The sequence below is a fragment of the Drosophila novamexicana genome, unplaced genomic scaffold (genome assembly GCF_003285875.2).
Source record: "Drosophila novamexicana strain 15010-1031.04,08,12 unplaced genomic scaffold, DnovRS2.1 tig00000387-arrow-pilon, whole genome shotgun sequence".
Classification (NCBI taxonomy): domain Eukaryota; kingdom Metazoa; phylum Arthropoda; class Insecta; order Diptera; family Drosophilidae; genus Drosophila; species Drosophila novamexicana.
The window spans coordinates 3,253,236-3,271,130 of record NW_020824800.1 but is presented as its reverse complement, the minus strand read 5'-3'; the positions used below and the strand labels follow the sequence as shown (position 1 = coordinate 3,271,130).

The 17,895-nt window shown below is 42.0% G+C and overlaps 1 protein-coding gene across 1 annotated transcript; it reads left to right on the top strand.

Moving 5' to 3' along the window:
- Positions 1-566: 566 nt before the first annotated feature.
- LOC115760152 (protein Wnt-6) lies at positions 567-16,491 on the top strand. The gene is made up of 4 exons (XM_030701363.1): positions 567-2,109; positions 13,235-13,455; positions 14,714-15,216; positions 15,702-16,491. The coding sequence occupies exons 1-4, from the start codon at positions 2,048-2,050 to the stop codon at positions 16,161-16,163; spliced, it is 1,248 nt and encodes a 415-aa protein (XP_030557223.1). The 5' UTR covers positions 567-2,047; the 3' UTR covers positions 16,164-16,491.
- The last annotated feature ends 1,404 nt before the right edge of the window (positions 16,492-17,895 follow it).

Sequence of the window (17,895 nt, the reverse complement as noted above, 5' to 3'; positions counted from 1 at the left end):
CACCTTTGCTCGTATAATTTTCAACCGGTTTTAGCGCTGGGATTTGCCAATGCTTTAAAAGTTCGATCAAAATAGAATTGACTCGATACATGCATTTCGTGTGCTTGGTACACTTACAATTAGCGGCAACTGTATGTGCTGTGGGCAGAGCACACAGCCGAACGCAGTACATTCACATATCTAGAGATACATTAGAAAATATCTCAAAAAATCAACAAAATAACAGAGACGTCGACGGTGACGGCGACGCTGACTGCGAGCAGCGACGTCGCGACGTCAGCGTCGTTGTTGTTGTTGCTTTTGCTGCTGTTGTTGTTGTTGTTGAGCGCACAGAACGCGCATGAGTGAAATACATTTTCACGTTTCTAAACAGAGCAGCAATAAGAACAAGAGCAGCAGCAGCAGCAGCGGCAGCAGAAGAGACTTTTTGACTACGACAACAACAACAACAACAACAATAAGCAGAAGCGATCCGAACGAAACGCGTCCGCGTCCGCGTCCGCGTCCATTCATAGCCTAGTGCCCCAGCACATAGCCGGCGTTTGTGCTCCCGATGCCAAACGCAGACGCAGATCAGTCAAGAGTCAGAGCAGAGCCAGCGTCGATCACAGTCGCATTTGCAGTCGCAATCGCAGTCGCAGTCGCATTCGCAGTCCGGACGGAGACGCAGACGTAAACGGGAGACGGACGGAAGGCGATGCCGTAGATTGCAAAGCGTTTTTCGCCAAACAAACACGAAAAGTGTGCGCCACTATTTTCAAATCCCGCAGAGCGTCGCGAGCTGTGGCCGGCAACGGAACAGAACGAGAGATTCCCGACAAAATTTAGGCCCAAATTCACAGCAGCAGCAACACCAAACGAAACATAACAACCAAGTAACATCAACAACAACAACGAGAAAGAACAACAACCACAACAGGAACGCGACTGTTGTGTGTTCCAAGCTCGTTCAACGTCGCGAGTTTTTGTTTTGTGCACTTTTTTCGGTCGGGTTCCCAGGGCCGAAGAGCATGGGAAAAACTGGCTAAGGATACGGCCGAAAGGGCAAAAATCGGGCAGAACAACAACAACAAGAACGAGAACAACAACAACTAAAACACAAAACGAAAAACGAAAAACTGAAACTGAAACTGGAAGCTGAGCTTCAGCTTCAGCTTTTAGCCTGGGACTGCGCTTTGATTAAAGCGCGCGCGTTTAATTTCATTTTTTACGCTACTCCGCGAAGAAGTTCTGCAACCCTCCCTGACTCCCTGAACACCGCTCGGCCCCGCTGTGGTGCGGCTCCACCCTTCCAACTATTTTTCAACATTTTGCGCTTTGATTCGCTGTTCACATTTTGGGGCCCTGGCCAACTAGCTGGCCGACCGACCGACCGGCTGCTTTTGGGCCTGGACACGATCCGACGACTCCTGCGCTGGCTGGCTCCTTGGGCGCTGCTCAGTACGCCGGCAGCTTTCTCCGTGTGCGTACCAGACAACGCAGCAGCTGTGCTTTGAGTAAACAAAATAAATAACAAAAATTATAATAAAAATAAAAATAATAAAACATAAAAGTGAAAGAATCCGTGAGCTCAGGCTACGCGTCATCCATGATGATCATTAACTCTCTGTGAACGTTGTTGGCTCATCGCTGATCACTTGATCGCTGATCACTGATCACTGATCGCTGATCGGTCTTCGCGATGTCGCCCGTGCTCATTGTATTCAACAAGTGCGCCTGTCTCTCGACTCCAGCTTCAATTTAAAGCTCACTTCACGCCACGTCGAACTGAAAGTATCTCAGCGCTTGCCGCTTGATTAATTCGCTCGTCAGTAAGCTGAAACTTAATTTAATATACTTTTTTTTTGTACGTTTTGCGAAATATTCAAATAAGCACATCTCGTACTCGCACTCATCGTGGCCGCAATAAAAAGCCTTTAACTACCTGCCCAAATACTGAAACAACTGAAGCAACAACAACAACAACAACAACCTAAACATAAACCAACAACAACACTCGAGACTGGGCCACATTTGTTTGTTGCCGCTGTTGCGGCTTCGGAGCGATATGCGGTTATTCATGGTAATTGCAATTTTAATATTTGCAATGCCAATGACGGGATTCGGCTGGTGAGTTCTCAATTTACAATTTACTACAAAAATAATTCCGATTTAAGTGCTCAGCATAACGGTAAATTAAAATGCACACACTTATTACTTATAGAAAAATTTTAACAGATGCATTTATGCTTATACCAGAAATGTGTAAAATAAAAGCATTCTTTAGTTGGGGCTATTAAGTAATCTGTTTATTAAATCAATTTAAATACTAACCAGACCATTTACTAATTATAGGAACATATCAGTTATGATTAAGATATTGTTTTGGAATATAATAAAATATGATAAGGGATCTTTATCGAATTCTTGACCTGAAGATTGGTTCCCATTTATTAAGAAAAAGATCATTAAATTACAAGGAATGTCTAATATAAAAAGCTGCAAGGCCTTTAACCGATTCGATGCCGAACATAATTTATTTTATAGTGAACCGAAAAAACCTCATATTTTTTAAAAAGTGCAGTACATGTGCTTTGGAGGGAGAATCTGTCGTATAGTATAAATCACTTTGACCCCAATCATTGGATTTATTTAACCTTATCTCGTGGCTGTTAATTTTTGTAAAGAACAAATTGGGTGCTTCTGAAGTAATATTTTTGGAAAAATCGCGAAAATTCTTTGTATGAACCTTTTTGTTTACCATCCGATCGGCCACAAGACTCATTTTCAAAGATCTTTGTTCTAATTCATTTGAGAGGTGTTTCGCACTGATGGGAAAATCCATCCCTTATTGGTGGAAATGAGAGTCAAAGATTTGGTGGGTGAAGTTTTGCGCTCAAACACATTTCCATTCACACTTTTCGTAGGACCCAAGCCACACACACACACACAAAGACGTTCACATGCATGCACACTTCATGCCTGCCCATCAAACTCATATTGTCATGCACGCCATAATACTTTAACACATACATGCACACGGAAATATAATAAATATATGCGTACATAAATACATACAAATATATACTTAACAACAAATATATACTCAACAACATACTGCAACAAAAATGTCTACGATTTTCGATACAATTTGTTAATAAAACATGAAAATTTGTCTATTTATTTCATAATTTTATTTTTACCTAATATAAATATTCAGCCAATGTCATTGATATTTAAGCTTTCTCTTGCTCTTCTGCCTTGAGCATAGTATATATTTATGTTGTAAAAAGATCGTATCATGGAATAAGAGTTAGTCGAGAAATTTAACCATATTTTAATCTTCATTTAGTTGGCGCGAGGTATATTAAGTTTATTAAAATCAAATATGAAAAACACTTTTATTTTAATATTTCTACGATTCCGCTACACAAGATTTAAGTAAAATATGTTTTTTGCCAACATTATATATAAACAGATATTGTTATAAATCGCTGTAGATCGCATCGAAATGCTTAGATTACCCACAATTATATGTAGATAATACTTAAATGCTATAGGGCTATGGGTATGGGTACCCAGCTTAACTAATTGAAATAATATTCATGCTCTGTTATTCGAACCCGTAAACCCTCTTATTAGCAGTTTCACCTAGTCTCGAATTTGTGTGTATCTTTGAGATATTTTGATCTTGCTCATCTAGGCAATTATGAAACATATCTTCCTTCTGCTATCGTCAAAAAATAATTTGATTTTAAATTATATCAGGCTATTCATAGTTACCGTTTGAAGCTGCTTTCCCAGATCTCGCGATTCGAGATCAGCATTATTTATATAGAAATGGCCAGAGACAAACCCAATGAACCAAAATACATGCATGTTGCTGTTGCGTTGCGTTGCGTTGCGTCAAATTCAATGCCAAAAAACCCATTACAAACGCTGCTCTTCAGCATGTCAGATCTCATCAATACATAAGCTCGAGAGATTGGCGTAACCGTTTCCGGTTTTCGGTATTGGGGTATGGGGCATGGGTTGCTGCTGCCGTTGCTGACGACAACAAAGTAGACAACAAAGAAAAATAAAATGCAATACATTGCAATAGGTGGAAATTGTATGCGACATGAGCTCTACGCGCTTTGAGGTGAGTCAAAGCCAAAGCCAAAGCGAAAATTCGGCCAGAGCCAATCGAGCGGACGATGTTGCCAGCGAAAGACCTTCAAAATGTGACGTTTGATTTAGATTTAATTACATGGCAATTTTTCTGGGGACGAAAAACGTGGCCGTAAACAAGTAAAAGTGGTCTGCTCAAAAGTGATCAACTAGAAGGCACCCTATAAATTGTAAAGCTAGCGTTAGAAGCTCGACTCGATAGTTTACATATATGAAATAAAATATTGTTCATGGTTTTTATAATGTTTCGATTGTATACTTTCGATTTGGTTGAAATATCATGTAAATCATGAGAATATGCTAATTACAATTCAAGACTTGATAAGTTGTAATCGATGGACATTTCAATAATGTACTTAATTTCAATAATGTACCATCTCAATGTCTGCACTACACTTGCACAGTGCTTCCACGCATACCCTTCTTCAAACATTTTTCGACAAAGGATACAAGAAAAACCGAAAATGCGAAAAGTGCAGCCAAAATAAATAAAAAAGAAACACTCCTCTCCCTGCCACTGCCCCATTCCGAGCGGGGCCGCATTTGAATTTATGCGCGAAATTACAGGCCAAGATAAATAAAATGAAACAAAATAAATGAAGAACATGATGGGAACAGACATCAAATAGAATGAAAAGTGTCGCACAAGAAAGCAGCAGCATAAGGCTGGTGGGCGCTGTACGGTGGGTGGTGGGCAGTGGGCGGTGGGCGGTGGTGCAAAGGCTATGCACTTTGCCAAAAGCATTTGCCAGCAAAGTGGCATCAATGAATCTAAATCTGCAACTGCATCTGGGCATCCGCGAGTATCTGAGGTAGAAAAATTGTCGCTGTCAGCGGCAACGAAAACTGCAATGTCTCGACTTTTGGCGCAAGCATTTGTCATATTTGTGTGCGCGCTGGTAGGGTGGGGGCTGTCGTTTATTGGGGGCGTGGCATGGACGGGTGGCGTAGGCGTCGCGTGGCGTAGACTGCATGACGATCCCAAAGCAAACGTTTGCATTAATTTTATTTGAGTTGTGTGCAACTGGGCGCGGCAGCAGCCACCAAAGGAGGCCACCTGCAACATTAAAGAGTTAACGCTGATCACTAGGAGGTGGCGAGGCGTGGCGGTTGTGCGGTAAGCATCTTATCCATGGGCTTAGCGAGCACATTCAATTCAATTGAAAACTTTCGCAATAAATTAATTAAATAATTAGAGCTCAAGTTCAGTCGCTGCCTGACAGCGTTTGATGTCGCCCATGAAGATGATGATGACGATGATGATGATGATGTTGTCGCCACCCCACAAAAAAGTCGAATGCGGCATTTTGACGCTTCATCTGTGCCGCTCAAGGGCACCAGACAAGCCGCAAGTGAGCTGACTACAAGCAGGCCGTGCCGACAGACTGGTAAATACATGGGGAAAGGGGTGGAGGAGTTGAAGGAAACATGTTAGGGAGAAATGATAAGTTGCCAATTGGCTTTAGGGACACTTAGAAACTTATAGAAGTTGAAATCCTTTACTAAGTAATCGAAGAACATACATAATTCTACTACTTAAGCTAGTTATTCAATAGATTGTAAAATAATTCTTCAAATTAAAACATGACAATTTGCCAGTCGTATTTGAATTCATGAGAATCGCAAAGAAATACCTTTTATTTCATTTGCAGTAGAACGCGAAGATACCTGCTTAGATTGTACACGCAACATGTTAATAGAATAAATGCACTTATAATAATCTGAGCATGAAAACCTGTAGGCCTTACTTAAGGCACACATTCATACTCGGACATTACTCGGTCATCCAACATCGTATCGAAACAATTCTTCTCAGAAAAATTGTATAGACCTATATTTACACATTTGTATATATATTTTGCGCATCCCTAATGCAACCTCGACATTCAATTATTGCATCCTACCCACACATCGATATCGATAATTATTATAACTATCGTTGTTTACATTTATCAATTAGATCTGCACATTTTGCAACAGTTGCAATTCGCATTGGGATCGCTTACTCTCTCGCTCTCTCTCTCTCTGTCTCACACTCTCTTTGTGTCTGGGTTTATAGACCGACAATCTACTGAGATAGTCAGATGCTTGTATGTGTTATTTTCCAGCCAAGTGCACTAAATCAAACGATCATTGTGTGAGCTATTGAGATGATAATCAATGAGTTGGGGCAGACATATAGCTCGATGTGCCGTTAAATGAATGGAAATTCCATTGGCCAGAGCCGCAGCCGAAACCAATTACAGAGAACTTACAACAAATTGTTGCTGATCGGGCTGATGATGCTTTTGCTGGCGTGTCTGGAATTTAATTAAAAACAGAGCAGCGAGAGATGCAAATGATGAAAATCACAAATTTATGAACAACAATTTGATTTCAAATAAAATGAGCTCATTTCCGTTCACTCGAATCGCTTGACATTTACAGTCAAGCACTGGTTCAATCTATTTTTGGGGCCAGTTTCCTGATTTTCATTCATTCAATCATTCACACACACATACGTGTACTCAATTAAGTACTCATTCATTCAGAGGGTTCATTCATAGCCAGTTTTTGGCACTCACAGCATGCGAAATGGCAATTAAAACCCGCCAGGGCTTTAATGGGTTAAACAGCACTCGCCACACACACACACACACTCTCTCTCACACACACTCACATGTACGCACACACATTCATCGCAATCTCAGTGTGTGGCAGTGCCACTTAGTCTCAAGCTGTGTGTTGCCTGCTTTTGTTGTTCCAACATCGTCGCTCTGGGAGGCAAAATCAACAACATTGCGCATACGCCGCGTGCTCCGTGTCAGTAGAGCAAAGCCATTGAAAATTGGCACACTTTCTTAGATAGCCAAGTATGTTATATAGAATACTAGTACGACGAACACCCCCAACATCTTTAGATTAGGCGTTGGCTAACGAGCGTACAATTCGGCCAATTGCCAAAATTTAATGCAGATGACTTGATTATGATGCCGCGAGAAGAGACTGGCAACTGGCAACTGGGGGAAGGGGAGCAGCTTTCGCCACTTGCCTGGCAGTTGAAAGAGAGACGAGAGATGAGAGATATGTTGGGATCAGTAGCTAGTTACCCAAGCTGAGTGCTCGTTGCATTTGGCACGGGTTCGGGCCGGTTCTTTGGCTGATTTTTAATTAAAACTCATGCAATTTGTTTATTTTGTTAATTTGTCTCTGCACCTCAGTCACGTTGACAGATGCGTGCCTCGAACGCTGCATCATAATTAAAACGCATGACCGCAGACAAAACCAAAGACAAAGAGAAATACGACAAGACAGACATGGGTCAAGTTGAAGGACTGACAAGAAAGGCCCTAGGCCCTGGCCCAAGGTAACTAGCAAATGTTCTTGTCATGCAGCATGCAGCTGAGGCCAGAGATTTGATGGGGCTGTCAGCTGAGATAATCAGAGCCAGTTCAGGGAATGTTAGCACTGAGTGTTCCATGCGGAAAATATAATAATATACATGGTTCAATTTAATTAAACTACGTTCTAAAAAGTGTTAATCTGAAATCAACACAGACTTAAAAGTTCACAGATGTCGGAGTTGACACATACCAAAATAATGCTAAGAAAACTTGAAACTTTGTGTTTGTTTTTCTCTAATTTTAGAAGTTCTTTATTATACTAAATAGAAAATTGAAATTAATCATTTTGGGAACTAAAACTAACTAAATATACTACAATATTAAAAAATTCATTTTGGTTTTACAAACACCTTATAAAAATTTTGTAAGAATTTTTAGACATTATTGGTATTATTAAATTATTATTAATATTAACATTTTCATTATTCCTTTTTTGCTACACCATGGAATTGTGCTCCGCGTTGTTGCTTTCATATGTATACAAATGCAATTGCAGAGTATGTAGACACTCACATCTCACAACTGATAGAATAGACGAACAGAGACATCGCCATAAATATAGCCCATTAAATTGAGAATAAGTCACATTAACGCTACATCATAGCGCTTGCACACATTTATCTAATGTCACATAAATTTGTGGCACAGCTTAAAGGAAGTCCAGAGTTTTCTCACAGTTCTGGCCCTTTAACACGTGATTTAGCAAAGTTGCAGCCTGGACATGGTCATGTGCGCGTCTATGTGGCAACGCCTATTTGCGCCATAATTAAGTTAAACGTTGTCGCAATTTGCGCGCGACAAACACCAAAAGATTGATGTCGTCTTTGTCTTGGGCCAGCAGCGAGTCGTGGCTGTCAGATCTTTCAGAGCTCTGCCAGGGCTTTTAGCTTGTTAAACGGCTGACAAAGGCCAGTCAAATAGTAAATATGCCTGAATTATTAGATAGCCTGGCGGCAATTGGACATGCGCATGTCCCAGAGCCTGGGAACGAACGAAGCGCATTCCAACAGGATGATTGTCATCAGCAGGCATTGTTTTTTTCTTTTTTTTTTTTTTTTTTGGTTAAAATGCGGCGCCTGCGCACAGTGGAACATGTTAATTTGCTAATTGCCAAATGACAAACACGCTGAAGGTGCCAAAAAGCAGCGCGCGACTCAAACGCCCACACACGTAGAGCCCGCGCCAGAGCCGCGCCCACCAGACCAGACCAGATCTGAGCCGCCTCTAACTCATGTCAACACCTTTTGGTGGCATTGCCGCCTTTGGCAGTAGCCGCTGGCTGGCTAATCAATTGTCAATGCCGCCGCCCACATCAAACGCCAGCCACCCCGCAGCCGCTGTCGACTGGCTGCAGCGGCTGCCCCTTTGTCCAGTTGTGTGTGCACAAGAGATCAGCACTTGCGCTGAGGCATTCTGTGGACAAATATTTGTGCGCGTAAATTGAAAACTGACCAGCCACAACAGCACTTGACTTGCCAGCGGCCAACGCGGCCAGCGGCCAGCGGCCGAAAAGCGGCCCAAACGATCTGTTGGCCAACTGAACGAGTGGCCGGCCATTCATTCAGTTGTCAACGCTTTGTTTAAATACTTTGCCACTCGCATGTTGACAAGTGGTTTAAGTCGTTGATTTGTTTACACTGCAACGCACTCGGCGCAGTCAGTGGCACCTCCAATCCGCGAGGGTATGCGGCACGGACAACCGCCGGAGATGCCAACTGCTGACGACTGCGACTGCGACGGCGACGGCAACGGCGACGGCGACTCACGAAAATGAGTCAATCAAACGAAGTTGCATCCATTGTGACTGTCTATTTACATAGAAAACAAGAGGGAAAGGGACAGCAAACGATATGACCATGACGAATTTCAAATGCCCTTACAAGAATTTAATTCTCTACATCCTTAAATGTTACTAATTACGGCTTTCTAAGATTTTAGGAACGGAACGAAATTAATTACATGATCAAATGTCTATATATTAGAAATATTAGGTTACAGTATCCATTGTGAGGAAAATATTTAGAAAGAGTCTCATAATAATTATTATCGGACCACGAGCCAGCTAAACTTATTTTTATTAAATATTTTAAGCATTCTTTTCTCAGAGATCCAAATTTATTCCATGAAATTTGTTATTGAAACCCAATTTTTGGACATTTTTCAACAACTCATTTAAGCTGTTCACAAAGTATATGTGACAAACAAAGCATGTCAGTTAAAATGCCCTTCAGGTTAGTGTAGAACACAGCTGAGAGAGCGGTGGGCTGTAGATCGGTTTGGCGTGGCATGGGTTGGGTATGGGAAATTTCAACCACTTGTCAGTGGCTACCATCAAACCGGGCACTTTGATCAAAGAAAAAAAGCACTGAAAATCCATTGAGGCCTATAACGACACCAACACCAACACCAGCAACAACAACAAACTGCAATAGGGGCACACTTGGAGTTGGAATCGCTTCGCTTCTCTCGGTTGTGTGAAAGCAAAATAAAGATACGTCGCGGCCAAGTGTTGCCTGTTGCCAGTTGCCAGTTGCAAGTTGCCTGGACTGGGACCCGGGACTGGCAGGCTGAAGTTGTTTAGTTGTTTCAAGTTGCCGACAGCTGCGCTGCTGGCGTCGCTGCCTGCTGCTGCCGGCTGCTGCTGCTGCCGGCTGCTGCCAAGCAAACTTCAACTTCAAAAACCAAAAAGTGTCGAACGGACGACTGCGAGTCGGCCACATCGGCAGCATCATCCTCATATCGGCCTCGGCTATTTTCCGCTTAACCAAAACTCCCCGTGTTTGTTGTTGTTAGTGTTCAATGGTGTTGTTGTTTTTGTTGTTGTTGTCTGCTGGCACTGGCAACTGGCAACTTGTGTGGTTACGCGCTCTGCACGCTTGAAAGGTGTTTGAGTTTTGAGTTCTTTAGATCTCTCCAGTCATCAGCGCATCGACTTCGAGATCCGAATCATTGCGATCTCATCATCATCGTTCGCCAGCGAACTTCAATTGTTTTAACTCAATGTTGTTCTTGTTATTGTTGTGGTGTTTACAAGCGCGTCTATCATTTATGCTCTTTGCTGCTTGACTTTTGGCGGCCCAGTGCTCAGTTGTTGTTGTTGCAGCTCATATTTTTGGTGGTGTGTGCGTGTGTCTGCTCTATTTGTTTTCAAGATTTTGTAGCTATTAAGTTGTCATAATCTCTTGGCTCGCATTGAGATCGAGTGATTGCCGCAGGCACACAAAACCTATAGATAGATAAAGATAGATCGTTAAGCGGTAAGTGCGACAGAGACAAGGGCATGGCCACCACCAGGTGAGCATAGCGCGATCCAGGTGGGCAAATTGGGGCATCAAACCTGTTCAAGTGCCTTTGAGGCACTATATGGGGTAATGTGCTGAATTAGAAATGAGCAACCACAGGTAGCATTTAGTGGAATATCTATGATAGTACATGTCTAGCCAGCGAAAAGGTCAAGGGCTGCAGTATATATAGGTGTCAAAATAAATATATATAAATATGTATCCGGATCAGATTAATTGTTAATATATAAATGCATGTAACTAAACTAGATTGATAATCGAACAAAAAATGTCTGATTTGGAAAATCGATTTGATTTTTATATACTCATGCATTCAGTATCTTTTAATATTCATCAATCATGGATATTTCAACTTAATTAGCAATTTTTGTATATTTAATTATATTATAAATTAAATACTGAACATTTTGTCAATGTATAAATAGTAGCATGTATTATTCTGCACATATTGCACTTGCTGTATATGCCTGATGAAGTTTCAAATTAATAATAATTAATATTATGCTCGAATTTTCAATATCAACAAGGGTAATTTGCACAGTCTATCAGTTGGCCTAGTCACTGGAAATTATTGTTAAACATAAATTGGCGAGCGATAAGCCAAATGCGGAATATCTATGACAAGTTTAAAGGGCTTGGCTTTGGCCATATCAGCTCTTTGTCATCAATGAATAACTTGAGTGTAGGGGCAGAGGAGGGTCTAGCACATTTTGAAGTTGCCGATTTTATTTTTGAAGCAGTGATTTCTTTGGCCCCATCGGTTGGGCTGAGTCAGCTGGCTGCTCAGCGCTGTGAATTGCCACATTAATTGCTAAAAATAACGCAAATTCCTTGGAAGAACACGCAAAGGGGGAAGAACACGAGATGCGCGGACGGGGGCGGTCAAGACTGACACAAACCAATAGACCGATGGTCGCACATCAATCACAGAGCTGAATCCGTCTCTCAGTAGCTGTTGGCGTGTTGGGTTCCCTATAAAACGCTTCGAATGCCTTTATTTACCCTGCCCCGAAACATAAACTTGCAGCTTAAATTGCGCAAAGTTCACGAGCAAAGCAAATTTCACGCGAATGTGCAATGTGAAGAGCGGAAAAATGAAAACAACAACAGCACCAGCAACAGCAGCAACAAAAATGCGAACGAAAAACAATTGAGCTATTAAAAAGTCATAAATCTGAAATGGAAAAACATAAATCAGCGCCAAAGGCGCGCACACAAAAACAATTTAAACGCCGCCGACGCCGCCCAGTGGCTGACACATATATGCACCATATGCGGCAGCCAGTGGGGCAGGTGGTGCGCCAAGGAGGGCACCAGGGGTTGCCAACTGCACCACCACACCCGAGCCCCTGCCCCGGGCAGCTGTTGGCCCTGCAGCGACGCATGCTCAACGGCTGCACCCACATTGTACGCTGCACGTAATTATTAATTTTCCAGCTAAATTAAATTTTAACGCTGCTGCTGCTGCTGCTGCTGCCGCTGCCGCTGCTGCTCCAAATGGCATTCAAAATGAAAACGAAAATTGCATCGATTGAGAAAATTGCTAAAAAAAAAATCAAGTGGGTGTTGTGTATACGGCTTTTGTGTGTGTGCGTGTGTGTGTGTGTGGGGCCACAATTTTATTGAGCGCCGCCGCTTCGCTTATAACAATAAACAAACCAATTGCCAACTGTGTGCCACAGTGCCTATCTGTGTGTGTGTGTGTGTCTCCTCTCTGCCTGTGCGTGTATGTGTGTGTGTGTGTAGCTGTAGGGAGTGCACATATGCATGTCTATGGCAAACGATGCGCCATATTGCGTATACGCCACATCAGCCGCACTAAAAAGAAATTTAGTTCAACTGCCGAACCATTTATACGCCTTGTTTTCCTTATTCTATGCAAATAAACGAATCCGTTTTGCGGCTTTTTAGCAGATCAGCATAAATATTTGCAACTATACTTAATGAACTTCTCAGCCGAATAATGTGAGTGTGGCATATCTAGGCGCCACACAGCTAATAACTAGGCACAACAACTTTAGCAGTTTTGACTGTTAAGAAAATGAAAAATATCAATCGAAAACTGAAACTTTATTATTGGATGCAAGAGCTGAAAGCACCAAGCTTAGCTTATTTTTAATAATTACTTTAATTTGTATAACAATCGATTGATATACAATCATTTGTAGTGGGAGTTATATATATTGCTGGTAATTGAATTTTTCTCAGATAGATAAAAGATAGATATATCTTATACGAGATATATATGTATACTCATTATAATATATCGCTCTAATGCATTAGCCAGTTAATTAATTTACCAAACACTCATTTATCATGACGCATATCGATTTAGCAGACTTGCTTATGCACTTACACATAAATTTGAATAAGGCGTTCTCTAATTTTCCTTTCTTTCAGGGCCGAGGGCACAAACATTTTACTCGATCCAAATCTAATGTGCAAAAAGACACGTCGTCTACGTGGCAAGCTGGCCGAAATCTGCCGGCACGACTCGGCGCTGCTCAAAGAGATCATCAATGGGATTAATCTGGGCTTTCGCGAATGTGAATTTCAATTTCGTAATCGCCGCTGGAACTGCACGGTGCTGCGCAAGAGCATGAGGAAAATCTTAATGCGCGGTAAGTGGCAACTAAATGCAACTACTAGATACAGATACATACACTTAGAGATGCATGCATGGGGCATGCGACAACAAAAGGCCAAACGGCGCTGCTTTATTATGCAGCACAAACTGGCAGCCTGTCAACACTCGCTGACTTGCTGACTCGCTGACTGGCTGACTCAGACTGGAAATCTCTGGTGAAGAGTTGCCCGCAATGCTGCCTAATTACAGCTCCAAGTCGCAGTCTTCGTCTTCGTGTTCGTCTTCGAGGCTGGCAAACTGTCAGGCGGCAGGCGACCGCATCATCCATCAAGTTGCATAATAAAAATGTTGCGCCCGCTGATGAATAGCGCCTGAAATGAGCCTACAAAGCTGTCAATTTTAATAAATTATTGCCCGAAATGGTCAAAAGGCACTCGGGTGCATGCCCTGCTCCTTCGGCTGCTGCACTTAATGACAACAATGCGCAAACAAAACACATACCAAATTATCTGCAATAAATTCCACGCCACGCGGATTAAAACTGCGTCCCTGTCAAGCTGTCAGCTATCGAGAAGGAAGACTCTTTTCTCCAAGGCTGCTGCTGTTGCTGTTGCTGGCCATGTAATGCCGTTCGGTCGCACCATTTGGGGTGGTGACTGTCCAAAAAGACATATCACCTGTCCACGCCGCTCCGCATCCACTCCACTTCAATCCACACCACACACTCCACTCGGCTCGGCTCGTACTCGCATTACAAGCATATGCAAATCGCTGGGCGATGTGGTGCGATTACAACTGCGATTTCGATTTCATTAAACGTGACTGCAATGCAGTCGATGACAGGGCAGCTCGAGTCACTCTCTGATTTGCATAGAGTAATCAGCGATCGGTTATCGAGGCGGCAATAAATCATTTTGTCACCAAAGCTGACAAATTGGCATCAATCATGCGACGATGCATGCGGACAGCCCTAATCAGCATTAGCTCGCTGTGCAAATAAACGATTAATTATCGATGTTTGCCATCGAAACGTTAATCGTTAATCGTTATTTAAAACAGCACTTAAATCAATTAAATGCTATTAAATGCTTCAGTTTTGTAGTCTAAACATGAGCTGACTGTGGATGCTATAGCAACAATTGTCTAGGGTATTTTGCTTTGGAAACTGGTTAATTAGTGTTTTTATGTGAATATTTTTATATACAAAAAATGAGAAATATTATTTATAAGAGGTATATATATGATCACTTTGCTTGCCTATTGATTACATTTCCTGGTCTCTTCCTCCACAGACTCGCGGGAGACGGGCTTTGTGAATGCCATAACAGCGGCAGGTGTTACCTACGCGGTGACCAAGGCCTGCACCATGGGCCAACTGGTGGAGTGCTCCTGCGACAAGTCTCACATGCGCCGCAATGGCGGCCAGCCCCAAATGGTGAATGCGGCCACCGCGGAGGCAGCACTCGAGCGGCAACAGCAGGCGGCGCTGCTGCGACAACAGTTGCCATTGCAGCAGCGCAGTCACAACAACAACAACATCAGCAATAGCAACAGCATGACGGATCTTTCACTTGGCAGGCAACGCAACAGCCATCGATTGGGCGGCAGGCGAGGACGCCGCAAGTTCTGGGACAACATCAAGTTCCCGCAGGGCGAATGGGAGTGGGGCGGCTGCAGCGACAATGTCAACTTCGGGCTGCGACATTCGCGCGCTTTCCTGGATGCCAAGCAGCGACAGCGACGCAGCGATCTGGGCACCCTGGTCAAGCTGCACAACAACAATGCCGGGCGACTGGTAAGCGAAGGAGAAGAGTAATTCAACTAGCTAGGAAAAGGGTCGGAAAATCAACCGATCAGTTTTCAAATATTTATTCATATAAGCTCCGATGAGGTCTGAATAACAAGAGGACAAGGCGGATCAGAAATTCAGGCTAAGGTATCAGCTTTATTATTGAAATAATAATAATACATTCTCTTGAAGTATTAGGAATTATATTAGTTAAAAAACCAGATCAATTAGAGTGAAAATTTTTGGTTCAACTGACTGGAGCAATATCGCTCATTGACCCTGCTCCCAAGTATTTTAGGATATGAAAAGGAGCACGCGACATTCGTGTCGGATTCCAATCCGTATTCGAATATAATGAAATAGTTAAATATCGACTTAAAGCTTAAAATATCTAAATAGTTAAAGATCATAAAATCTAGTTGTAGTTGCCTTTTAGGAAATCAAAGTTTTTAAAATCACGATATTTGCACCAACTCCTTACACATTTTCAGGCGATTCGCGATGCGATGCGTTTGGAGTGCAAATGCCATGGATTGTCCGGGTCGTGCACGGTTAAAACCTGTTGGTTGAAGATGCCGCCGTTTCGTGAGATATCGGCAAGACTGCGTGATAGATACGATGGGGCGCGCAAGGTGGCGCTACGGAACGACGGCAACAGTTTTATGCCAGAGACGCCGCACACGAAGCCGGCGAACAAATACCAGCTGGTCTATGCGGATGATTCCGCTGACTTTTGCACAGCGAACGCGAAGACCGGAGCGCTGGGCACGCAGGACAGGGAATGCAATGCCACATCGATGGGCCAAGACAGCTGCGATCTGCTGTGCTGCAGTCGGGGCCACAAGCATCGTGTGGTTACCGAGTGGACCAACTGCAACTGCGTCTTCAAATGGTGCTGTGAGGTGACGTGCGAGAAGTGCCTGGAGCATCGCGAGGTCAACACCTGCCTGTAGATGGGGCCCTGGCTTCGCCGAGGGGGGACGGGGTTCGGGTATTTGGGATTTCGATTTCGGCATAGTCATGAACATATTTGAAAGCTTTCCATTTCGCGTGATAAACAACAGTTTGAAACACACAACGTTTTGCTGCAGTCCACAATTAAGTATTAACTAACACTAGAGAGTAAAAAACACACAGTAAACGAGTTGATTTTAGCCAGGCTCTAGGCCATTCTAGCTGTAAAAACTACTTACGTGTCCTCAATTGCATGAACCATGTAAGTTTGTAAATAGTCTAAATAAAAAGCAAAAAAAAATAAACTAACTTTCTTGACTACTTTCAACTAGAGATGAGCGCGTGTCGCATAACATAAAATATTACACGAATAAAATAACAAATAAGGCATATTCAAAAATATAATTTGTAATATAAAACAATTTATTTTTTTCGTTAAATATTAGCTGAAATAATTCCTTTACATATTCGAATATTTAATCTCATTTTATTACTATTCTATAACCCAAAAACGGCTCGTGGTTTGTCACGGGAGCTGTTTTCATCTCTGGAGGCAGTCAGTTTAGTAGATTTCAATTAATTGCAACAAATTGAATATCAAAGCAGGTAAAATGAAATAAACTTTGGATTTATGCTAAACGGAAATGTATCTCAAATCGCTTTGCCCATTGATAGAAATCTGCATAAATGATTAAACGTAATTTAATGAAGACAGCAGCAAAAACCGATTGAAAAACAAGTTGAGCTTTGATAGCTGTAGCTGTATCTTCATATGTATCTACAGCTGTATCTGTAGCTGTATCTGTAGCTGTAGCTGTATCTATCTATCAGCAGGCATTGTCAACTAACAGTAGCGCGTATCTGTATCTGTAAGCTACGGATACAAAGCAGACCAATGACTTTCCCATAAATTAACACAATTTTATTGTTGTCGACACGAGATTAAAATCTACTGAAATTTGCCTAAACAACACAAATAATCGCATCCGAACAAAACTGAAAATTGATTTGCCATTATGCATAAATTATCGTCCGATTGTTGGATCTTTGATTTGAATGCATAATTTCAAAAATCAAATAGATGTCGGTATAATGCATGCAATTAAAACATGCAGCGATTTCATTAACGTGCCCAATGAATCTTGTTTGCTTCTTAACAAAACTAAAGAAGCTTACACCAATACAACGTTTCATGAAAAGTTCACTCTCAAAAGCTTATGAATGAAAAGTTTGAGATAAGTAGAAATTATTCTTAAGAATATTATTCACAGAATAGTCAACTTGATGTGCTTTAGTTGTACTTTAGATGAGGTTTTCATGTTTATTATAAGTACATATGAGTTAATATATAGATTTATTATTATCTATAAATAATATTAGCCGCCAGAATAAAAGGCGAAAACCAAACCAATTTTTATGTAGAGCAGCTGATTAGTTTTCTTTCGATAAGATGCTACAACTCATGCATATTAAATGTCTGGCAGCGCTTTCGAAGCACACACAAAACTACACACACCCAAAAGCAATCGCTATAAACCGAGCCCAAAACTATTTCCACCGGATAATCTCAGCTTAGCATCCTCGGCAATCTTGGCTTAAGTTTGATATTCAAAGAACGCAATGAGATGCCCCAAGCAGATGCCCAACATGCCCGAATTCCATTCCATTTGCCTACTGACTGGGCCAGGTCAATCTCAGAGAAAACAAGCCCATGCCAGCGATAAGATACAA

What these genes read in the sequence shown, in the direction of transcription:
- LOC115760152 (XM_030701363.1), top strand. Translation starts at nt 2,048, where the DNA reads ATGCGGTTATTCATGGTAATTGCAATTTTAATATTTGCAATGCCAATG. An exon ending in CCAATGACGGGATTCGGCTG is followed by an intron (nt 2,110 to 13,234) that starts GTGAGTTCTCAA and finishes CCTTTCTTTCAG; the next exon opens with GGCCGAGGGCACAAACATTT. An exon ending in GAGGAAAATCTTAATGCGCG is followed by an intron (nt 13,456 to 14,713) that starts GTAAGTGGCAAC and finishes CTTCCTCCACAG; the next exon opens with ACTCGCGGGAGACGGGCTTT.